This window comes from Punica granatum, chromosome 7, assembly GCF_007655135.1.
Source record: "Punica granatum isolate Tunisia-2019 chromosome 7, ASM765513v2, whole genome shotgun sequence".
Classification (NCBI taxonomy): domain Eukaryota; kingdom Viridiplantae; phylum Streptophyta; class Magnoliopsida; order Myrtales; family Lythraceae; genus Punica; species Punica granatum.
Window position 1 is genome coordinate 5,393,293 of NC_045133.1, and position 25,236 is coordinate 5,418,528.

Genomic DNA, 25,236 nt, shown 5'->3' on the forward strand with positions numbered 1-25,236 from the left:
TCAAAAAATATTTCAAAAAAATTTACTTGTAAATACACACACATATATATATATATATATACATATGTTAACCAAGAGTAACCTTTGGTGAAATTTCTTGAAATTTAGTGAGATTAACTGACCCCACTAATTTGTATATAAGTCTATGAATTTTACGATAGAAAAACCATGATAGAGCAAATTGAAGGATCTTTCAGCGTGTATTTTGTAGAAAAAGCAAACAAAGGAAATTTTTTTGGGGCTAACCCGGGTTGTTCAGGTTTCGCCTGACTAATTCATGAGGGTCCGTGAATTCCCGATGGTGCACGGAGCGGATAAAAACAAAGGAAACTTAAGTACACATGTTTCCCCCTTCTCCAGTAGAACCTTTTACTTTGTACAACGTTAGACAGTGCGCAAGTGACATACCATCCCAGTGGGGCTATGCCTATGCCAAATTACAAAACAACATCGTATGATCGTATCTCTTTGGATTTCTGATCTGGCACGGGGCATGGTCTTGATTCTCCGGAAAACACAAAAAATTCGTCGAATCCTAATTAATGGAAATCAATTGATTACTGTTAGCTCCTCCTCATTCCATTTCTTTCTCCTCCATAGCCAAGCAAACCACTTCACTGCTCTTCTCATTTCAAATCAACGACCCCCAGATAACCCCCAACATTATCCTCAGTTTCTTGATGGGTCAAGTCTCATGCTTGTAAGCTCCCCTGCAATTTCTCCTCTCTACCCAATTCCTTTTTCTTGATTTGGTATCTACACACTCTTGCTTTTTGCTGAAATCTGGTCATTTTGGTATCTGGGTTGAGTGCTCCGTGGAATTTCTGGCTGAAAGTTCTTTCTTTTCTGCCTCTGCTTTGTTTTGTAATTTGTCTTTCAGGGCCTGTGGTGTTTGTCAATATCGATTTAAGTGCTTGGACGTTGAGCTCTGCGTTGGATTGCTCGGGTCGATTCCTTTCATGGAATATGCGGGGGCACTATGACATGAAAGTTTCGATCTTTTAATGGGTTTTTACATGCAAATAAGATTGTGTATAATAAATAACCAATAAAGCTCGGAAGGCGGAGGAGAGACAAGAATATTTGCATGTCGTAGGGATTTTTTTGTTGGGTGAATTTGGGACCGTTTGGAGTTGGGATTTTATAGTTAAATATACACACAGTTTCCAAATAAGATAGTTTACCTTATAATATAATTCTAAAAACACACTTAGACTTATTGACTAATATAACATTACAATATATTTCTTATATAGAATATGCAACTTATACATATATTGATATGATCCGATCAACAAAATATATAACATTCCATTGACTAATATAGTATTGCCTCTATTTGTTCAACTCGTGCAATGTATATATATATATCGCTACAATATACGAAAATTCATGAATAATTGTTAATGCATAGAGTCTACTGAATATTTTGTTCTCTTGTATATATTCGGTTTGGCTATAATCAAATAATATATATATTCTACTACATAATTAATGATAAAAATTTCCTTAATACATAAGTCATGACGTGGTAAAGTGAGGAAATTTCGTTTCTTACTTTTGATGATGTGACAATGTGAGAAATGAACTCGTGTTTCATTTTCATATATATATATATATATTTATATATATAGTGAGAGAGAGAGATAGATTGACATGAGCAAGTCCTGTATGTTTCATAAAGATTCTGTAACCTTGTTTTTCCTTTTGGTTTTTGAGATAAAGATTATGTACCCAAATAATGAACTATGACTGCTCAGAGAAAGGGCGGTAGTATAATGAAACAAGTACTTGCATACTAACTTTAGAAATTTCATATTCGATTCTGTGATAGGGCTAACCGTGTACTTATTCAACAAAAACTTTTGACAATTGCATTAAGTGTTTGGGCGAGACTATGTACAACTGCACATGACGGGGGGCAAATGCATGGGACATGATGACGCTTGAATTGTCTAGCTTGTGATAAAGATCATATCTTCCTGTTCGTGGCTACTTATAGTGAACTGCATTCATGACGTGACATACACACGAGTAACCCGTCACGGACCTGTTGATTTCACAAGATACCAGAACTACGACCTTCAACTCCTTATTGATTCTTCGAATACCTAAGTAATTGGCATCCAACTCGGATCGAATCCAATAATGGACAAGAGCACATAAGCTCTAATTTTTATTGAATAATAAAAAAACAACCGTTTTAACCATAGGGTTTTACAAAGATTAAATAAGAATTAAAAACGCATAAATTACATGAAAGACATAAACTTTTCCTAAAATGCAAAAACGTCCTAATAATATTAAAATGCCCTTTTGAGGCCCTAAACGATGGAATTCGCCTTAAATCTCATCATTTCACAGCCAAAGGCGTGAGTTGTGCTCCTGAGACTATTTCCTTCGAAACATGGTCATCTGAATCTACTTTTCTCCAAGTATCGATTTGCCACGTCATCTGCCGCATCAATTCACCCCCGAATAATATCCGATACACGAAAGCAATCGGCCGTGGTTACGAGAAGGAAATAGTAAATAAGCTTCGGCGCAATTGTTGGGCAAGTTCAAGCCCAAGCCCAAGCCCGAATTGGTGAATTATTATCAGCGCAGTTCAAGCTTCAAAAGGCCTAAAAAGGCTCGCAGGGATGAGCCCAATCCATACTAATCCCCGTATTAGTCATAATCGAAACTACACCAGTTGGCTGAACGAGGATCGGTTTGGGACGACTAATAATCGAATTCATTAATTTGGATCTGGTTCTCGAGCAAAGCCTATGGTAGCTACTGAGCTCAATTTAGTTACTACTCGAGTTTGACTCAAAATCTTTGACGTGGATCAAAGCTTTCTGGTCCAGTGCGAGTCGAGTTCAAACATTGGCACCCCTGAGACTGAGAGGCCAGTTGAGTTTCAGGTCCTTTATAGCGCTTTTTTCAGGTCGATTCGAGCTTTGAGCCTAGCAATAACGAACGTTGACTCGACTTAACTACACTCTTTGCCAACATTGGAATACACAGAATGCAGAATTGCCGCGGAAAGTCTTATTATTTCTTAGAACCGAATGTTTACAGGCTTACAATTTTCACGAGAAGAATAAGGCCTAAGAAAAGGGCCTCTTCAAGTATAACTTCTCGTGCATGTTCAGTATGATGAAATGAAAAGGAAATCCTCATTCCACCATTTCATTCCTCGTCAATCCATCGACCTGGATACGCAATAAGAGTTTATACTTTGAAGATGACAGCCAGCGAAACTTCACACATACGTCAACAAGACGACAATTACACCAACTAATGGTTCATCTCCTTACTGTCATATTATATGCTAATCCGACTTTATTCGTGGGACGATTGCCCGAGGCTTCTGAGGACAAGCAGCATCGTACTCTTCAATCAGAAATGGTAGAAGCGCATTTAGTCGTGTTATGTATGCACCCATCTTGCAGGAATGGGGCGAGGCACGGATCTGTTCGATGTGGCAGACCAGTTCTGGCTCCGAGAGCTCTACAGCAAGAAGCCGCCTGCAAATGGGCCAGCATTAGAAAATGTTTTAAGACAAGTTCCTCTCCTCCAGTACAGAACGCATGCTTTCACAATGGATTTCCAGGCGTGACGACTTCTTCAGCGAAAGATGGTTGAGTAGCATCCCAAGTTTTTATCTTCCGAATCATCATAAGCATTAGATGTGCTTGTTTACATTGATTTCTCTTCCGTGAGTGTAAATAGTAGTCAGAAGTCAAAACGAGATATATAAAGATTCTTTTTGAAGATTATGTCCCGGCAAATTAATTCAACTTCCTTTTGTCTCAGGGTGTAAAAATTCTACTGGCCTATAAGCGATTGGATCCATCTCTAACCCAAAAGCTCGAACTGATAGATTATAGTACCCAATCTCTTATAAACTCATTAGATTCTTCTTAGCTTTTCTGTGTGAGATTTTTTTACGCTCAACACCCACCCTCACGTGACAACGTATGGCTTTGATAGATTGTAGTACCTAATCTCTTATAAACCCATTAGATTCTTCTTAGTTTTTCCGTGCTAATAAGTTGTGAGACCCAATCCCATATAAACCATTCTATTTTCTTTTATGCTTCCGAATGTGGGATTAACCACAATTGACTTTTATATTTCCAACACAGGGCAAAAATAACACGAACAGGAAAAGGTCCATGGTTGTCCACTTACCACTTTTGCAGCAAACGGCAACATTTTTTCAGGTGGCATTTCAGCACAGAGGCCTGCAATAAACCATGAATACTAATGATGTAACGGGCTATTTCCAAGTCATCGTACATATAGGTTCAGTCCGATGTTTCCAGTCCATTCTTTCGACGAAAAAAGTAGAGGTTCAAATTAATACCATAAAGGACGGTATCTTCTCTGCTGTTCCCAAGAATAATTTCCCGTGCACTGTCCCTATTCCTTCAGCTCTCAGGTTCATCGCTTCCTAGAAAGGAGATGTAAAACGTATAAGCAACTGTTAGGCAAAGTTTGTCACGGCAAATTTATTCCTTGTCAGGAACAATATATGAATACCCGGAAGCAGAATTCATAGGGGAATTACGTATTAAGCTAAACTAGTAGATGAGCCCAAATACAAAGAAAACAATGCTTTTCTCCATAGCTTTAGAATTGTACTATGCTGGACTCTGGGCAGTCCAGTTCCTGGAAACCGGATAATCAAATATGCTTAATAGACCGACTAGTTCTCAGACAACTAGCTGGTTTTTGAACTGAATTTGTTCCCCATATTTCACGTTGAAACACTTAGTCGATCTTTGTGTGATTTTCAGAAATCCATTTGATCCAAAACAGCCGTGAACCCATGAACTGATAGCTCCGACATTAGTGTATCTGGAATAGTGGAGGAAACCATGCTTTTTTCTGAGAAACTTAAGAGAAACATTACCGACGAGATACATATCGGGATGGTAACTGTATCGTCTTTTCTTTGCTCCAGTGACCTTAGTGAGCTATCTACATCGACTTCTTCAGTTGGCCGCTCTGCGAGATACAGATTCCACCATAAATTCCCGTTAGAAAAGAAAATCCAAAATAAAAAAAACTCAAGTTAAGGCATTTATGTGGGGATGCTAAATACTAAAATGTTTGGGGTTAAATGAAGAGCTTGCAGGAATACCAGTATCGATTCTCTCGAGCATTATGCAACCCATTGCACTCAAAGTCACAATCACAAATTTCAATTTTGGCAACCTCAACAGCATGGAGACTAGAGCACTCCCGATCGTTGGGGCCTCTGTCCAAGCCTGTTCCAAACAAGAACCAAAAAGACACAGTTCAATTATATTAAATGATCAGTGAAACCAGAAGGGGAAAAAGAGATAATCTTGCAGGCATGGAATGGAGCTTTTGGACTGAATCTCGTGGAACAAAGAATCGTGAATTACCTGCGGAAATTTTGCTGCACAAACAGCGTAACGAGCTAAGACCAAAATATCATCTAATCCTTCTCTCTTCTTTTCGGCGTCTAGCAGAATAGGTATATTCCTCCGTGCAGCCTGCACTGGATGAATAAGCTAATTAGAGTAGACTTTCATATTTGCAAGAGATTTAAAGAGAGACTCTTAATAGAAAATACCAAAAACAAATTTTACATCTTATCTGCATGAACACTTAGACTAATCGTAAACCTTGCACGACAAACTTACAGCTGGATTCACTAACAAAAATGAAAAAGAGTAATCATTGATGAAGAAAATATGAGCAGTTAAGATGGTTACGACCTCTCGCGCGACAAAGGCAGCGGGGTTAGTCAACCACTCATCGAAATAGACAACACTTGCACCTCTCATTGCATCTTCCAAGTTCGATGGGGAAAGATCATCTGGTTGCAGGGGAGGATGTCCCGGGGTGAAAATGCAAGTCCGGGTCTTCCTGGAGACAACATAGTGAATTGGCCACTCGACATTGCAGTCATTATTATGGTTTGTAGAATATACTAGGTAAAGTCAACCGGTTAAGGTACGTAAAGTATCCATACGACTACATCTGCAGGAAAATAAAGGAATTGTCTAATGAGTATGCTCGGGGAATTTGCTAAGTAATATTAACTTGCACCGTTGCATGTCGATTGGTAATTTGTATCAACAAATGTGATCTTCTAGAATAAGGATGGGCATGTTCAAAAGATTGCATTTGTCAATAGAAACTACCAACCTGAGGGTATATTAATACCTCTCCAAAAGATGTCATGTGCTAAACAAATAAAAAATCTAACCGTTCCATTGGACAATAAATAACCAAGTTGGATAAAATTGAATTAACTGGTGTCAGGAAATTTTCAATTCGGAAAACTGAAGAAATTCGGTTTTTTGGATGACTTTGGCTTTCTTGAGGAAAAAAGGCGTGGCTTCGTGTCTTGTGCTAGTTCCATTTAATTATGACAATCCGGGACTGTTTTGATACAAACTGAAAATTGTACCAACATCCTATGCATGCCTTTAAATAAAAATGTTCTCAAGATAGGAAATGATCTCACGTTTTCTGATCGACAATAACATAGGAAAACGGTGTTGCGCCCTCCTTAGCCACCTGGAGAAAAGGGTATTTCTCATTAGAGAAAAGATCATTGCTTACTTAAGATAACGTCGGTTTTATCTTAGTCGTTAGCCTTGTAAGAAGAGTGAGACTAGAGATTGTATCAGTGTTGAGTTCAGGGTCATTCTCATAGCCGAACGTTGCCGTCAAAAGGAAAAAAAAAAAAAAGACTTCTTTCATGGATGGCGGTTTTCCCATCATATATTCATTCCTCCATAACAAGCATGGTATCATGTTCATCAGCTTACCACGAGAGCAGAAGTATCTACGCCATCGGCTTCTAGTTCCCTTAGTATGCTCGAGCCCGGCATATCGTCAGCAATCTAGTGAATACATGACATTTCAAAGACTCACTGTTAATTACCAGTGGAGGTGCCATAAGAAATTAGATCCGAAAGGGCTCAATTACAAAATGAACTTGCTCATGGGGTAGTCGAAATAACCTTAGAAATAAGCCTTGGGTTCAAGCCCAAACGAGCTGCGCAAGCCAGAGTGTTTGCTGCATCTCCTCCACCTTGCATCTGGCAGTATCAGAAGTGAAAACACAGAGATTCTTTAAGAAAACAACTACGGAGGAATCCCACGCACTGCAGCTAGAAAAAACTGAAATTTGAATGGAAGAAGAGGAGCATGAAGGCACCTTCATGCTCCTGCTTCGACAGTTGTCTTCGGGTTTAGGGAAATTTGCTACAACAGCAAGGTAATCCAAGCAAGTCCCGCCAAAGCCCACCTGTCACATAAGAATAAAAACCAAAACCATTACCATAAATTACCTAATCAGGCAAGAAACCAGAACAGCTTATCAACACAAACACACAGCACCCATTCTTCTTGCCTTTATGTCGGTCAAGCAGAAAAGGCGGGAAGAGAAAAAGCCGAGATTTTTACTGAAGAACAAGTACTCATTTGCCCGGCGGGGGGGGGGGGGGGGGGGGGGGGGGGAGAGAGAGAGAGAGAGAGAGAGAGAGTACGATGATGCGTTGCTCGGGGAGAGGAGGAAGAGAGTGGGAAGCCATTGTTGCCTGTTCCCGAAGTAGCGGCACATCCAAGTCCACATTGCTCCATTAGTATATATAACTGTTCTTTTATGAGCCTTTCAGTGGTCCTTATTAGTTCAAGAAATTTCTGGCCAGGTGATGTAAGGATGCACGAGGAAAGTGGCCAGGGTGTTTCCATAATGCACGGGGAAGATCCTTTTTTGTTAAAATTCAACTATTTTGCATGTGGAAAAGAATACAAATGTCTTGCGGGTTAAGTCGTAATAATGTTCGAAGTACTCCCACTTGTGCTTATTGCCTGCAAACCATGTTATTCTTATTCTTGTCAGAAAACAGGACTCGAGACAATTTTCTGAATAACGGAGACATTCCCCAATCGTTCTGTTCCTACTTTTCTGTGTGTAAAAGCATCAAACTTTACGGGAAAAACAGGAATAGAGCGATGAAATCAACGACTTACTCAGCTGGGTATTCTATGATTTGCATAATTTTACTAAAATAACCTCGAGTAAGTGAATATGTCGTCGTCAACTGCTGATGCAATGCAACGGAAGGTGTTGTCATCACTGTCGGTGAATAAAAATAAGGTAAAAAAATTGAAGTGCGGGACCGCCCAAAAGGCTGCCACAATCAGTGTCCATCGATTGGTCCTGTTCAAATTTTCAAAGTTCAATCGGCGTCCATCGATAACTTTCAGCTCCTCATGTCCCAGTTCTTTACGTAACCCCATGTCATTAATTAAAACTTTCATTTATTACATGGTTCATATTGATTAACTTATCCACAACAATTAAACGACCGCATTAATTAAATCATGAAAACTCTCAAAAAGAAAAAGAAGAGCATTAATTAATTTATAATATTAATTTATTCCATGCAAAATATAATAGAATTATTATTTTTTGTAGGAATAATAAATTATTATTTAACAACAAATGTACGTATGTCACAACACTGTTTCGAACTTCCGATGGCATGGACTTCACCGGGATCCAATACATACAGTCCATAACAATCAGCGGTTCAATCAATGAATCCCTTTCTTTGGAGTCGATACACCATCCAAAATGAGACAGGACGAGTCACTTTGGCCAACCCACACCATAAGATGAAGCACTTTCCGGGAAATTACTGACCACGAACAATTTTTCGCCGAGGACCTTAACTTTTCAACGAATATGCAGATACTAGTACATAAAAGAGATATCTGAATAAAGATGGAGGATCAAATAATCATAGACTGTATTTTAATGTTGACCGAGGCTGGGAAGATAATGCAGCTATTGCAAATCTACTAATACTGCAACAACTTCAAGGGTCAACGGGACACAAATTTAGAAATGCGAGCAAATAAGACCAGAGATTTTATTAATTTTTTCCCCCTTTTTTTCCTAATAAGGACGGGTATTTGCGTTTCGCCCAAATAATCCCAACTACTCACGTAAACACTCTGCTAACACCAGGCCGTGCAGCAATTGAGACCTGCATTACTATGTGGTTGCTCGAACTTGAGTTTTTATCGATTTACACGGGGAAGATCCCTTTTTGTTAAAATTCGACTATTTTGCATGTGGAAAAGAATAGAATTGTCGGGTAATAATTTTCGAAGTACTCCACTCGTGCTTATTGCCTGCAAACCATGTTATTCTTATTCTTGTCGGAAAACAGGACTCGAGACAATTTTCTGAATAATGGAAACATCCCCCAATGGTTCCATTCCTATTTCTGTTGCTAAAAGCATCAATCAACGACTTAGTCAGGTGTGTATTCTATGATTTGCATAATTTTACTAAAATAACCTCGAGTTAGCGAATTGATCGTCCTCAACTGCTGACGCAACGGAAGATGTTGTCATCACTTTCACTGAGAAAAAACTAATCGTTTATGCATGTGGCCTGCTAGTGGTTGCTGAAGTCGTTGGGGTCAAGGTCTTCATTCTTATTTAATCGAGCAAAGCAATGATCGATGCTCTTTTTTTTTTTGTTTTTTTGTTAGCTTTGCGTAAGAAAATTGAAGTGCGGACACTCCAAAAGGCTGACCCATTGGTTTGTTTCTTTTTTAAGAATGGCTCTTTCCAAGCAATCAATCAGTTTCCATCGATAGGTCCCGTTGCTTGTTTCGTTCAGGGATGCGGAGACTCCTCTGGAGTAGACAGTTGTCGATCGCCACAAAGTATGTCAATCGAGGTCCGTATTTACAAAGGAATAACTTAGCAAGTACATGCGTCGTGTTTGTGATTGTATTGGGAAGTTAGTGTTTTAAGTGTTTAGGATCGGGAAATAGACTCACACTTTTTCAATTTGTGGTTTGGAGGAGGAAACTAATTTTATTTGGTTTTAGAGAGTAGAACAATGACGAGGAAACTAATAAAAAGGATAGAAGAAAATTCAGAAAATGCGACAAAATTAAGAACCCAAATTTCTCTTCATGCATCGAATGTGCACAATACATAAATTGGAAGAGCCGCATTGATTATATATCGATAAAGGAAAGTGTCCGTTTCACATTCTCTGTTTTTTGTGATGGTGAAGTAAAACATTTGTTTCAATTCAGACTTGGTCGGAGACCCCAGTATTCAGCTTCGGATAAAACAAGAGATGGGACCAAGACGGCGGATCAGTGATCAGTGTTCTTTCACGCGCCTTTGAGGTCCGTTGATCTCAAGAATGAGTGCAAGAAAAATCATGAGATATGATTTGAATCATATCAGTTTTTTTTTTTTTTCAATAGAAAAATCATATCAGTTTTAGTACCGTGAAATCACTGAATGAGAATTGCAGCAATGGAAAGGATCGTCTGCTGCGGGTATCTGATGCAGAAGAGATTGTTGTCTAGGCCTAACCTACAAGATTGTTCAAGAATAGATTAGTCGCAGCACTTGGCCCCGGATCCAAAACAGACGGTCCATAACAATCAGCGGTTAAATCAATGAATCCCTTTTTATCATATTATTATTATTATTATTGTTTCCTTCATAATATCCTATCCACCTAAAATATGCAGATTCTAACTCATACTCAGGTTTCTCATCTTCCAGTCCAAGCAGGGGACTAATAAAAGAAAGAAAAAGGACAACTGATCACCGCCCGAGTTCCATTTATTTTGTTTTGTTCTTGGGTAATAATAGCAGAGGAATCAATATCATGATAAGGTACCAAAGACTTCGTGCACGTAGATTATATGCATGCACTGTACGTATGACATGATTCGAAAGGGACTAAAGAAATGACAGAGAGAGAGAGGTGTTACGAGAGAGGTTGAGACTTCAATCCTGTCCCGACTTCCTGACATTCCGAGCACTGAGGTGATTCAAAGAGAAAGTTGGTCCTCTTTTCCCCGATCTTTCTTCCTTGCTTGTCCAAAAAGACCATTTTCGGGTCTCTTTTTGTTTAACTTAGGAAAGGTGCAAGGCGTGGATCTATGCGGTACGAGAGACTAGTCCGAGCCCCCAGAGCTCTGCAGTTTGCAGCCGCCTGAAACCAGCAAAGAACAAAGAGATCAAAGAAATTTACAAACTGACAAATTCGTCTTGTTGAAACCTTCAGTTTCTAGACTTGCAGGACTCCCAACTTGAGCACCAAAGGCCAGCATCCTTTCAGGTGGCATGCTGGCGCATATAGCTACGAATAACAAAAACGAGAAGAAAACCAATACCAAGCAATAAATTTAATTGATAGTTTTTAAGAAACACTACTAAAGCTAAATTCGCCAGAGATTACAAACAGTGTGCGCACCCGAATTTCATCTCGTCGGGCACGCATGCGCGCACCTATGCAACGCGACTTGAGAGTGTCCACCTTTCCGTTGGGACACGTGACGAACGTGCGTGAGAAGGAGTCGCCACTTGCCATTTTACGATCCGAAGATCGAGGGCCGACAAGTTACCCGGATCTAGGGATATGGGATACACCTAGTATGCTAAGGCAATGGTCTGTACGGAACCAGAAATTCCAAATTCGGGGTGTTCTATTACGTGTGAGCCTATATCCCACACGCCCTTTCGGTACTCTAGCTTGCTAGGTTTGCCATTTTATTTATTTGCCGTGTGATTTAGGGTTACACTCAACTCGCCCGTTTTGACACCGTAAATTCGAAAAAAAACACTCCGACCGTCCACTCTCCGACCGGGATTCTTAATGAATAAATGTACAACATAAACCCTTACATTATTCTCTCAAGTAAATAAAATACAAATTACAACAACTGAATCCCGATCAGTTCGCATCCGGTCATTATTCCACTTATGCTCACCATGTGATTTTGGAAAAGACTGAAAATGAAATTAAGATGTGCACTCGGTGTGTGGGGGCATTAGACCCCGTGATCGTCGGTTAGGGGCGTTGGATCCCGTGTGAATTGTATCCTAAGAATTCGGGCACGACCCGCATAACAAACAAGTGCGAAAATATAACAAAACGAGTATAGATAAGTAGACAAGGGGGTTTATTATTGCCGAATTTACATGAATTAGCTGATTATTAACCGGGGTATCTTGGCATGCAAATCCTACCCTAAATAGACAAATGAGTGATGGATTTAAATCGATCAAGGATCGCCTTGGGAGGGTATTTCACATTTGGCATTACTTTCGAGGACCTAACAGACGTTATGTCCGTAATCAAGTCTTGTGTTTATGGGTTGCTTTTAGGATTGTTCTGTATCGTGACACTATGGTTGTTATAAGTTATTATAGAGCATAGATTCCGCCCGTAAACCCTAGAACCTAGTGTCTAACCCACTATTACCCTTTTTTTGTCTTAAACCAAGTACACAATTAGTCCGGTATTTGTATTTTGAGCCAAACCACCCGAACTAGCTACCCGAGACTATGCTAAAATAACAAAAATTCATCGGTCCGATAGAGCGGTCTATGCAGATGAACTTGCGCCTAGACAGGTAGCCCCCTACCTTGATACCGTAGTGTTTATCTTATCCTAATCCTAGGGGTGTCGTTAAGTTGCAAATAGACGATTTTGCCCTTAAGGTTAAAATTGTTTTCGGAAAAGAGAGACTACACGATGTGGGCCACCTCGGCCTGTGACCGGCACCGACCGGCCCCTTGGACCTTCCACGGTTGTGCAAGAACCCTAAAAGAGCCAAATGACCGATCAGTGTATCCGGAAGTGATCTAAAAAGAACTTTCACGCCCCGACTTGAATTTCTTGAAATCAGATGAGGCCTCGAGTCGAGACGCGCAAGTCCTTCCTAGACGTCCATGTCACATCGAGCCACGTATCTCGGGTTTTGTAAAATTGTAAGTTTTGACAAGGGTCCCAACGCATGTTTGCAACCTATCGACGCCTGTTACCGGTTAATTATTAATTCGTGCAAAATTATTAGGGCCAAGTGAGTTAATTAATAGCATGAATGTCCCAATTACCCCATATTTTACACAATCGGTGCCACCATGATCATGATAAATGCATACAAACATGCACAAACATAATATTAACGGAATCGATAAAACGGCACCGATTCAAGGAAGCGAGAAATCGTACAAAGAGCACATATTATCATGTTGTATTCATATAATTAACGAAAACAAAAACATTTAAACGGGAGCACATACGTTGTTGGTCGGGAATCCAAGTAGGAAAGGGTTGGGTATCTTTAAAAAATGTATGAGGACTGAATTGAACAATTTTGAAAGAACAGGGACTGATTTGAAAATTCGGACAAAGTTTAAGGAGACTGATTTGAAAATTCTGGAAAAATTTAGGACAGTATAAAAATTTCTGAAAGTGACCCAGGACTTGTTTGAAACGGATTAGAAGGTTCAGGGGCTGATCTGAAAAATGAAAAATGCCACAGGGACCAAACTGAAACAACTTAAAAAGTTTTTGGGACTGGTTAAAAATTCTGGGAAAATTCAGGGGTGCGTAAAAATTACTGAAAATGGCTCAGGACTTGTTTGAAACGAATTTAAAAGTTAGGGGCTGATCTGAAAAATGAAAAATGCCCCAGGGACTGAAATGAAACAACGTAAAAAGTTCTCTTAACATATTTAAAATTTCTGGAAAATTCAGGGACTGATTGGAAAATGATAAAATAGCCGGGACTTGACTGAAACGCTTCAGAAAATTAAGGGCTGATTTTAAAAGAACGAAAAGGCATCCTCAGGACTGAAATGAGACAGAATGAAAAGTTCATAAAATCAAGTTCGGGACAAATCATGTCATTCACACGACCCACGAACGCTCATTTCACGTCATATCTATCCAAGCAAACATTAATATTCAAAAATGGAGCCCTAAACATGCCACTGAGTCGGGGATTTTACCTAGTTCGGGAAGTTGAGGGGTGATACTGTAAAAACAAAAAAAAATTGTCGGACGAATCGGGTCGGATCGGTGGAACAACGGGTGAGTCGGGTCAGATCTAACAGGCCCGACTGAGGGAGAAAACGCCCCAAAGAGCTTCTGGGCCGAATTGGGCTGTTGGACTGGGCTGTTGGGCCGGACTGGGCTGTTGGGCCGGACTGGGCTGTTGGGCCGGACTGGGCCTGCTGGACCGCGCTGGGCTACTAGGCTGCTGGGCCGCTAGGCCGTGCTGGGCTACTGGGCTAGACTGCTACCTGTGCTGGCCCGGAAAAGAGGAACGGACCCGGTTAGCCAAAAACGAAAAAAGAGGAAGAAGGGAGGCGGTTTGGGCGGCCGTGATGGCTAAACGCGGCGGCTTTTGACTTCCAGGGACTCCCGGCTTCCTGCTGGAGATGGCTCGTGCGTAAGAGAGACCCAAGTCTGCTTCAGGAGCAAGGAGTGAACTGGGGAGAGTTGGAAGGAGTTGAGCGTCCTGGTTAGAGCTGAGGGAGTTCCGGAGGGGTTCAGGGCGTTCAGAGGGGATGGGAGCGAACTTCCGAGCTGAAGGAAAGTAAGGCCAGGGAAAACGTGAGCTGAGTCCTTGAGAGGAGTGTCGCTAGGGTTTTTTTTTTTTAGTTGTGTGAATGAGAGCGAGCTGAGGGGTGTCCGGACGAGCTAAGGGAGAAGTCTAGCTAAGAGAGAGGGTGCGGGGAGCTATGTCGTGAGAGAGAGGGTGGGAGCCGAGTTGAGGGCCTTAGTGAAGATGTCAGGGGGTTGCGTGAGGGGTTCTCCTTGGCCCGGGCAGAGGCGCAGAGGGCTCGGGGAGATGACCAGAGGAGTTGGTCGCAGGCTCGGTGCAGGGCAAGGAAGGCGTGTGTAGAGGGAGAAACGCAGCAGAGAGGGAGGTGACAGGAGAGGCCGGTCTCGGGCAGAGGAGCGGTGCTGCAGGGAGTAGGAGGGAAGCAGGTCGCAACAGGCTTGGCGGGTTGGCGGGCTAGGGTGGCGTCAGGAGTTGATGTGTGCAGAGGAGCAGCAGGTGAGGGTGGCAGGGGAGGGGAAGGAAGGAAAGAAAAGAAGATTGGGCGAGAAAGTGCAACGGTCGGAAGTCCTAACCGACTTTTGACCGTTCTTACGGTTTTTTTTTTCAAAATTTGAATTGACGCGCGTACCAATTAAAATCATCGTCTTTTCAATTAGATGTCGGAAAAATGAACCCGAGAGCGGCATTGCGTTCAGAAAAAAATTCACAGATCAACGTTGTGCAATAAAAGATTTTCGATCTCGAGTTTTTGTCCAGGATTTTGAAAATTGACGTTGACGGGCGTGAAATTCAAGAATATTTTGAATGGTATTTTTAAGAGAAATTGCAAAACTGGCATTAAACTAAAGAATTCCCTACTTTTCAAAAAATCGTAAATGTTTAGGCAATCAATTGAAAATATTTTATTTACGCGAATCGCAAAAATGACGATTTTGCCCCTTGGAGCCGGTGGACCGAAATTGGGTGCTGACAAACAGGGTGAGGTATTGGGTAGTCATAACTTCAAAAATTTAATGTAGAGGCTTTCAAGTACATGAAGTAATTATAACTTCTAAGCAAAGAGCATGAATCATCCTCGTGCTATAAGGGGAATCCTTAAAAGGAGCTTCACTATAGAGGTGGGCATCGTTCAGTTTTGTTTGGTCTTAATTCAAGTGTACAGAACTCTATTTCCGGTTTGGTTTGGCTTTCTATGCCAAGAATATGCAGAAATTGGATTATCATTTCACTTCATTTGCTCTTTATAATGATTTAAAGAGAGCCATTGGTCGAGATAACTTGATTGGATAGAGATGCCCACTAAAGGGGCAGCTGAATAGTGTCTTCCTCGAAAGATTGTCCTTAACCATAAAACCAGAATTAGTGAATATCACATGACAATTGTTATCGTTACATAGCCGATGTATAGAAACCAAATTAAAATCAAGGGACAGAACACGAAGAACCCCATTAAGATGAAGTGGTCTGGAAGAGGTAGGAATGGTTAAGGAACCAGTGTTACTTATAGGCAATAAAGAACTATTAGCAGTAAAAGCTGTTAAAGGACCTTACCGAATATTGTGAGGTGGATGGTTGCCCATGACCAGACACAATCCTGCCATGACCGCCACGATTGTTTCCATATCCATGAGCTCCGTTCCCACGTCCAGGTGAGTGACCAGGGGCACCTTGCTACTGATGGTACCCATGACCAGCTCCATTGTTGTTGTAGTGACCTCTTCCACGACCACCCCCTCGGTTCAAGCGACCAAAGCCGCGACCACCGCCCATTTGAGTTCTGCGGCCTCCTCCTCCTCGGCCACCTAATTGAGTGGTGACCTGTAGTGTTGTAGTGGCAGGAGCAGGAGCTGCAGGTATGTCCAATGAAGACGATTCTCGTGGAATATTAACTTGTTACGAAGGGCAACAACGGAGAGGGGATCCCGATCATTATTCAGGGAAGTAATAAAAGACTCATATTGAGGAGTGAGTCCAGCGAGAGCATAGGTAATGAGGTCTTCGTCATCAATAGCCCGACCAATCTCTTTGAGTTGATCGGCCAGCTGTCTACAACGGTAAGGATACGATTCCACATTCTTGAAATGGTTAATTGCGCCATACAACCTCATGTTTGAAGGAATTCTTGGTTTTAGTCCAAACTTGATTTTTTACTTAAGATATCCCAACATTGACGTGTTGGTTTCACATCTAGCCCGACACTAACTTTCCGTCCAAAATTAACGGAATTGCACACGTGGCACGTCAATTTTGTAACACATGTAAGCAACGTTACAAAATTAACATGCCGCGTGTGCAATTCCGTCAATTTTGGATGGAAAGTTAGCGTCGGGCTAGATGTGAAATCAACACGTCAACGTTGGGATATCTCAGGTAAAAAAATCAAGTTTGGATTAGAACTACGAATTCCTTCAAACGTTACGCTCTATGGCGCAATTATCCCTTCTTGAAATCCTCCAGTTTGATGCGAGTCAACTCCACCTTGATATCGAGAGCACGAGAATGGGAGCATTCAACGAACCGACTGTGTAATCCGTCCCAAATTTGCTAAGCCGTGGGTGGGTCATGAACTTCTTCCAAAATTTGCTCCGAGAGGGTGGAGAAGAGCCATGACTTTATGTTGTCATCTGTCCGGCTCCAGGAAGCAAAGAGAGGGTCGGTGACAGGAGGACAGGGAGGACTTCCATCCATGAACCCAAGAAGATCATGAGACCTGAGAAAAGTAGAAAATAATGTCTTCCAAACCATGCAGTTAGAGTCCTTAAGCTGGATGTGGACAAGGTTCGATATGTTGGGAGCTGTTATGGTTCTGGTGGATATGGCAGCAGCAGGAAGAGTATTTTGGGCGAGTAAGGGAGAAGGCAGAGCCTCAATGGGGGCATTGGTGGGAACACCAGTAGAGTTATTGGAGGGAAATCAGCAGAGGTATCAAGGGTTGGGTTTATTTGACTATTGTCAGTGCCGAAGGCTTGAGAAGCAAACGCCATTTTTGACCGGCAGAAGGGTGGAAGAGAGGCTGGAAGGTCAGAGTTTGTGGGGGAGAAGTTGTAACCCTAGGGCTCTGATACCATGTATATAATTGACTCAATGATCCAATTGGATCATGGTATATTGTATTTATAGATATACATAGATACAATCGAGGTGTCATGATACAGTATCAACAATACAAGGCAAGTAGATTTTAGAGATTCCAAAATATATTCTAATAAAAAAAGATAGAAGAAAATTCAGAAAATGGGACAAAATTAAGAACCCAAATTTATCTACATGCATCGAATATGCACAATACATAAATTGGAAGAGCCGAATTGTCTATATATCAATGAAGGAAAGCGTCCGTTTCGCATTCTCTGTTTTTTTGTGATGGTGAAGTAAAGCATTTGTTTCAATTCAGACTTGGTCGGAGACAACAGTATTCAGCTTCAGATAAAACAAGAGATGGGACCAAGACGACGGATCAGTGATCAGTGTTCTTTCACACGCTTTTGAGGTCCGTTGATCTAAAGAATGAGTGCAAGAAAAATCTTGAGATATGATTTGAATCAGTTTTAGTACCGTGAAATCCCTGAATGAGAATTGCAGCGATGGAAAGGATAATCGGCTGCGAGTATCTAATGCAGAAGAGATTGTTGTCTAGGCCAAACCTACAAGATTGTTCAAGAATAGATCAGTAGCAGCACTTGACCGGGATCCAAAATAGACTGTCCATAACAATCAGAGGTTAAATCAATGAATCCCTTTTTATCTTATTATTATTATTATTATTATTTTCCTTCATAATATCCTATCCACCTAAAATATGCAGATTCTAACTCATACTCAAGTTTCTCATCTTCCAGTCGAAGCAGGGGAATAGTAAAAGAAAGAAAAAAGACAACTGATCACCACCAGAGTTCCACTTATTTTGTTTTGTTCTTGTGTAATAATAGCAGAGGAATCAATATCATAATAAGGTACCAAAGACTTCATGAACCATATTTTAGTCGCGGGGCCAAGATCTATGAGTTGTGCACGTAGATTATAAGCTTGCAGTGTACGTATGACATGATTCCAAAGGGACTAAAGAAATGACAGCGAGAGAGGTGTTACGAGAGAGGTTGAGACTTCAATCCTGTCCCGGCTTCCTGACATTCGGAGCACTGAAGTAATGGAAAGAGAAAGTTGGTCCTCTTTTCCCCGATCTTTCTTCCTTGCTTGTCCAAAAAGACCATTTTCGGGTCTCTTTTTGTTTAACTTAGGAAAGGTGCGAGGCGTGGATCTGTGCGGTACGAGAGACTAGTCCGAGCCCCCAGAGCTCTGCAGTTTGCAGCCGCCTGAAACCAGCAAAGAACAAAGAGATCAAAGAAATTTTACAAACTGACAAATTCGTCTTGTTGAAACCTTCAGTTTATAGAATTGCAGGACTCACCACTTGAGCAGCAATACATTTAATAGCTAGTTTCTGAGAAACACTGCTAAAGCTAAATTTGCCGGAGATTACAAACAGGATAAGGTATTTGGGTACTCATAACCTCAAAAATTTAATGTAGAGGCTTTCAAGTACACGAAGTAATTATAACTTCTAAGCAAAAGGCATGAATCATCCTCGTGCTATAGGGGGAATCCTTAGAAGGAGCCTCATTATAGAGGCAGGCATGGTTCAGTTCTGTTTGGTCTTTTAAATTAAACTGTACAGAACTCTATCTCCGGTTTGGTTGGGCTTTCTAAGCCAAGAATATGCAGAAATTGGATTATCATTTCACTTCATTTGCTCTTTATAATGATTTAAAGAGAACGTTCAGTTAATAGTCGTTTTCCTTTAATTTTGATTGAGAAATTATTCATTCATAAAACTTAAGTAACTCATTATATCATTCTAACTAATTTTCATGTTTGTATCATATAATTTCTTGTAAGCTTATATATTTAAATATACACAACATTTTGGTAAACAAATTCATTTATTTATTACATTCTTCTATATGTTTAAGTTCAACACAAAAGAGCATATATTCTCTCAATATAATTATGAAAATCGTTCTATTCTTTTATATTTTGGTGTACCAAACATGACTTTAAATCATTAAAATAGATGCATAATTACGTAATAAATCATGCTTTTATCGATTGGTCTATGATTGAATCAAACATTATTATTTTAACTAATTTTGTATTTTGTCATATGCGACATGTCAAGAAGATTGGAGATAACATTGCGTTACCTCAATGGCTTGATCCGCGGCGGCGGGCTCACCTATCTCGTGATTTTATAGGGTGTTGACCTAAACTGAATGATTAATCAAGAATCTAAATATTTCTAATTATTGAAAAATAGATGGAAAAATAAACAAATTAAAATCAATATGATGTGGAGTGTAAATGTAGAAAAGCGGTAATTTCTTGTAATCCACGTGTGCTTTTTGATATATATATAGTTATTTTATTTTTACCCAATTTTTTTTTTTAAATCTAGTTTTACCTACTACATTCAATAGCGACTGATCACATGTACCTCATATTAATTTATATTGTGGCAGTGAGGTCGCTATTTAAGATACATGGTGTTATAATAAATTTTCAACTGTTAATAATATTTATTTCTTTAATCGCTTAACGTCATTTTACATGCTAAAAACAAGGGTTCCGTCTCACGAGATGCATCATTAAATGCATCTAAAAAAAACAAATTTATTAAAAAAATTCAATCGAAGAAGATTAAGACGTACATTGAAGAACGGTATTAATATCCACGCGATAAATCATAGCACTATTTTTTTTTCTTTTGGTGAACATCATAGCACTATTTGAAATTGTCAGTTTATGCTTTTCTTAATTGTACTACATTATATATATATGTATATGTATATGTATATATATATATATACAAACCATTCGGCTTTGATAATGAATTATTCGAAGGGTTAACAAATTCAAAATTTCATTAATTTGTTTGAAGATTTAACATTGAGTTTTTTTTTCCTGCCACTACATTTAGTTAATTAACTAACTCATATTCAAAGCTAACTATACTATAAATTGATAGCACATAAAAAGAAATGGGGTATTTACCTAAAATGGCCCATGGTTTGTCCGTTTTCTCAAATATATCCTATGTTTTTTTTTTGTCAAATCTATCTCATGGTTTACTTTTTGTATCAAATCTATCCCGGCGTTATCTTTTTCGTCGACATCTAACGGCCGTGCTGACGTGGCACCTACGTGGCAAGTGTGGCCCACTATCTCTCCACGTGCCACGTCAGCACGGCCTTTAGATGTCGACGGAAAAGATAACGCCGGGATAGATTTGATGCAAAAAGTAAACCATGGGATAGATTTGATAAAAAAAAAGCATATGATAGATTTGACAAAACGGACTAACCATGAGCCATTTTAAGTAAAAACTCCAAAAGAAATTTAGGGAAAGAAAATACTGAAAGATTCTCACTAACGTCACCTAGCAACTGTTAGATATACTAGTCATATCACATCAAGCGTAGGATGAAGAAGCTTTAGAAGTGGAACCCCTTTAAATTGGAACCTCTATTTTGTCTATCTGAATTTGGTAAATTTTTGTAATAATTTTTCTAAAAATTATGTAACTGTGACTTAAGTTGCAATTCTATATGATGAGGTATGATTATGTGCAAAGATTGGTAGGATGGTCTTTTAGTTGGCAAAGAGTATATTTATGGTTTTCGAAATAAATCATTACAACTGTTTAAAAGATAGTCTCTCGAGGTGCGTTCAATGTGCATGATGTGTGAGCTTGTTAACCCCGAGTATATAAATATCTTGAGGACTATAACCAAAAAAAAAATACTGTGAGGTCTGTATGTACATATGATTCATTCTCATATACAAAAATATCAAACTAGTATCATTTTTCCTCACTAGAGACTGACTTGTGCATTGCAGGGTTTAAATCAAGTTGTAACCTTCCGTTTATCTTTCCTTGGTTATTTTAGAGTTATTGTTGGCCGCCGCGAGATTCATTATACACAAAGATCATGTTCACAAGCGGTTAAGTGTCGTTTCATATCCATCGAGTTCAGCCACGAGATTTGTGATATTTGGATGAGATTTAAACCATATGTTGTCGAACATGTTGAGGATGTTTCGTATTCAATGGAAAACTTGAAGACTCGAAAAGAAGGACGAGATATTGACTGGAGCAGATAAGGAAGCTGTTGGGAGTGGTTGATTGTCATTGCCGCGATAATGGACTGTGTTGCCATGACAATGGCCCATGCTGCCATGGCAATGTTCATCGGTGGGCCCGTGGATTTTTCAGGTGATTCTGTGTTTTCATATGAAGGCGATGTCGTTATAAGTCAGAATATATTCAAAGAGAAAATCTCTCTAATTAAGGGATTTGAGGGACATTTTGGATATATTACAAGAAATATTTAGGATTTTGTATCTATATATACACGAGAGGGCATGCCTTGGAAGAGTGGGCATAACGAGTAATGCTCTTGAGAACTTCCTAAGTGATTCTCCCGATTTGAGGATTTTAGCATGTATATTGCAGTGTTCTTTTTTTTCTTTCTTCTCGATTTAAATTTCTCAGCGTACACGTTACTCCAACCAAACAAGGTTTATCGAATTCGAGGGAGAGTGATATTAATCTTAATTTAGGAATTTTTTGGGCGTTATTTTTATGATATATCAATCTATCACTATCACAAATTGACGCAGCGTTTACGCGAATAACCTATCACAGACCTATTGAAACCGCATAATACCAGAACTACGACTTTCAATTTCCCATTGATTCTTCGAATATCTAGGAAATCGGCATCCAACTCGAATCGAATCCGATAATGGGCGAAAGAGCACGGTAACTCTAAACTTTATTAAAAAAACAACAATTGTTTAGCCATAAGGCTTATATAGCTTAAATAGGATTAAAAAGCCTAAATTACACAAAAGAATAAATCTTTCCTAAAATTGTAAAAGCGCCCAAATAACATAAAAATGCTCATTTGAGGGTCTAAATGATAGAATTCGACCTAAATCTCGTCTTTTCACAGTCAAAGGTTGTGAGTTGTGCTCTGGAGGCTGTTTCCCTCGAGACAAGGTCCTCAAAATCTGTTTTTCTTTTAATACCGAATTGACATGTCTTCTGCCGTATCACAAATATAGTATAAAAAATTTATTTAGCCACACTTTTTACGCATGACTTGTAATTTTTCTACCTATATGCACACACAGGCACTTGCCTTTGAGCAAAGTGTGCCACTAATCTTGTCCTTCTCACTCACTTGTTTTAATTTTATCTTCTTCTTTTTTTATAACTTTTTTTACGTAACTGTGGATAGAATCCTTGTTAAACAAAGAGAAAAATTAACTCATAATATAGAATAGCTTAGTAATTTGACGCGATATAAATATTATGCCTTTTGCTGACATACTTTCGATAAAACGACATTACAACCAACATACCTTCGAAGTTTACATTTATCCAAAAAAATCATCATTTCATTGAAACTGACTAATTTGCAAATTTCTTAACTACATTTTTCAGCTTATATTAGGGGAAATTAATATTCATATAAGAAAAATAATATTAGCTTACCTTGCATCCAATCAATCAGTCATGAGTTTTAGGGTGAGAGAACACCTAGAAAAAGATTATATATGGGTGTGTGTGTGTGGAAACTTTCCGCTTGAATATAATGTTAAATAAATTGCGGATACATAGCTTTTGGGTGAATTGTGTAGACATAACTTTAGTAAATATAAATCAGCCAAAAACTTCAGTAAATAGAAGTTCGTAGCTTTATTTACCCAACAACGAGATTATATCAACGCCGCTAATTAGCTCTGATGAAATTGAAGGCTAAAGCGTACCAATTGAAGGCCTCGCCTGTAAATAGAGCGCCAAGATATCCTCAATCTAATCTTTGAAAAAGTATTGTATGCAATGGTAATACCGTATGGTAATATCACAAGACATTCGACATTTTGGTTTTTAGTATATAAAAAGAAAAAGAAAAAAATCTAATGTTGACAAAAATAATTCATTGTTAACAAAAATAATATTTTTTTATGTGTTTTGTGGCATAATCTTACGCGGTATCACCATTACACACAAGACCTTCTCCTAATTTTCATGATCTATCTTTCCTGTACTTTCTTAGACTGTGTTTGGCAGTTGCAATGAGAAGTGGGATAGGATTTTTGAAATCCTAATCCCATATTTGGTGATGACAAGATAGGGATTGCCTTGGTTGTAATGTTTTTATATGCGTTCTAGCAAAAGTGAAGAAATTCGATCTTTGAAATTTTTCGTATAATCAAGATAATTATAATAAGAAATTTCAAGACTTATTTGATTAATCACTACAGCTCACATGAACACTCTATAAGTTCACGTGACCGATAAATCCGATCAAATAAGCAATGCAGATTGTCCAGTAAGAAGTATTTCCCAATATGATTTTCCCGATCCACTATTATGTTCAAAAGGCACATCACCTTAGTGCATATAACTAATTTTGATTCAAGAAACTAACGGTATTGATTGATGTTTTGCCGCAAATTGAGACTGTACGTGCGCAATTTGAGACTCCATCCAAAGTACAGGGACCAAAGTGAAAATAAACCCCGTTTGACGTCCTCATTGTAAAGTCCCGGGGAGCTGAGTTGGCTGCCTATCATTTGACAGCATTTCTAAAGCAAAAAAGCAACCTTCTGATTAGATTAATCAGACGGCGCTTTTCACACTGTAGGAAAAAATGGAGTAATACCTCACGCGTGTCACTCCGGCGTGGCATCCACCCAGGTGGGGGCGTGGGTAAAGCCCGCCAATCACCATGCGAGTGAGTCGAACCGCGCGTGGGATTAGAACCACGTAGGGATGGACGGATCAATGTGGCACGTTCAATCGAGCGCGTTGACATCAACTTTGACCGGTAGGACGGTCCGGACGTGCGCTTTTTGTATGACTAATGATCACTCGAAGTTTGACGGCCGAGATTTGAGGGGGATGGATGCGATCGGTGCAATGACAGCCGTTGATCGTTTGATGTTTATGTGGGGAGGTGTGGGGCCCAGCGGCGGTCACCGCCACAACTGACGGAGTCAGGTGCAGGGAGTCACGGCGCTCACATGGTGTTGAAAGGTGAAGGATCCTCGTGGGTCCATTAATCATCTATAAGAAATTATAACATATAACATAGAAAAGGAAAAATATATATATTGGTAGAGCAGTCAAATTTAATTATAGCTAGTGTTGATAAATTTTTATAATCTTCCAAAAATTGGTATTTATGAGCAAAACCTTGTCTGAGTTGGAGAAGATTGTGCATTAGAGTATACAAGAAATGCTTGGGCGAGAATGTGTACAATTGCACATGACGGGGCAAATGCATGGCGCATGACGACGCTCAAACAGTCTTGCTTGCGATAAAGATCATATCTTCCCGTTCGTGGACTTCTTATGTGAACTGCATTCCCTTCCGAATAATTACTGATACACGAAAGCAATCGGCCGTGGTTACTAGAAGCAAATACGAAATAAGCTTTAGCGAAATTGTTGGACAAGTTCAAGCCCAAGCCCGAATTGGTGAACTATAATCAGCGCAGTTCAAGCTTCGAAAGGCCTAAAATGGCCCGCAGGGATGAGCCCAATCTATCTTAAATTAGGGATGTGCATGGGTACCGGGTAGAACCGGAACCGGTTAGACCTTACCCTGACGGGTAGGTTATGGGTAGTTCCAATTAGAAATAGAGTAGGATATGGATAGAAAAATTGAGAATCGGTGATTTTTGGTTCCGGTTCCTACTTACAGGGTACCCGAAATCGGAACCGGAACCGGAACCGGAACCGATACCCAGAACCGAATGATATTATTAAAAA

The 25,236-nt window shown here is 39.6% G+C and overlaps 1 protein-coding gene and 1 long non-coding RNA gene across 2 annotated transcripts; both read right to left on the reverse strand.

Annotated features, from left to right (window-relative positions):
* Nucleotides 1–3,005: 3,005 nt before the first annotated feature.
* LOC116213906 (ribokinase-like) lies at nucleotides 3,006–7,620 on the reverse strand. The gene is made up of 12 exons (XM_031549044.1): nucleotides 7,527–7,620; nucleotides 7,196–7,285; nucleotides 6,999–7,076; nucleotides 6,804–6,878; nucleotides 6,497–6,549; nucleotides 5,742–5,892; nucleotides 5,406–5,516; nucleotides 5,138–5,264; nucleotides 4,907–5,001; nucleotides 4,358–4,444; nucleotides 4,183–4,235; nucleotides 3,006–3,515 (listed from the first exon to the last, which is right to left on the reverse strand). The coding sequence occupies exons 1-12, from the start codon at nucleotides 7,569–7,571 to the stop codon at nucleotides 3,320–3,322; spliced, it is 1,161 nt and encodes a 386-aa protein (XP_031404904.1). The 5' UTR covers nucleotides 7,572–7,620; the 3' UTR covers nucleotides 3,006–3,319.
* A 7,980-nt stretch (nucleotides 7,621–15,600) lies between these two features.
* LOC116213356 lies at nucleotides 15,601–19,083 on the reverse strand. The gene is made up of 3 exons (XR_004158070.1): nucleotides 18,802–19,083; nucleotides 18,483–18,706; nucleotides 15,601–18,037 (listed from the first exon to the last, which is right to left on the reverse strand). It is a non-coding gene; the product is annotated as an uncharacterized LOC116213356 (long non-coding RNA).
* Between the last annotated feature and the right edge of the window lie 6,153 nt (nucleotides 19,084–25,236).

Bases quoted from the DNA above. Each gene is read 5' to 3' on its own strand.
- LOC116213906 (XM_031549044.1), bottom strand. From the start codon at position 7,571: ATGGCTTCCCACTCTCTTCCTCCTCTCCCCGAGCAACGCATCATC. The intron at 5,265-5,405 runs GTAATTCACGAT...TGTTTGGAACAG, and splicing joins GTGCAGCAAAATTTCCGCAG to GCTTGGACAGAGGCCCCAAC. The intron at 4,445-4,906 runs GTAATGTTTCTC...TCTCCTTTCTAG, and splicing joins TCCCGATATGTATCTCGTCG to GAAGCGATGAACCTGAGAGC.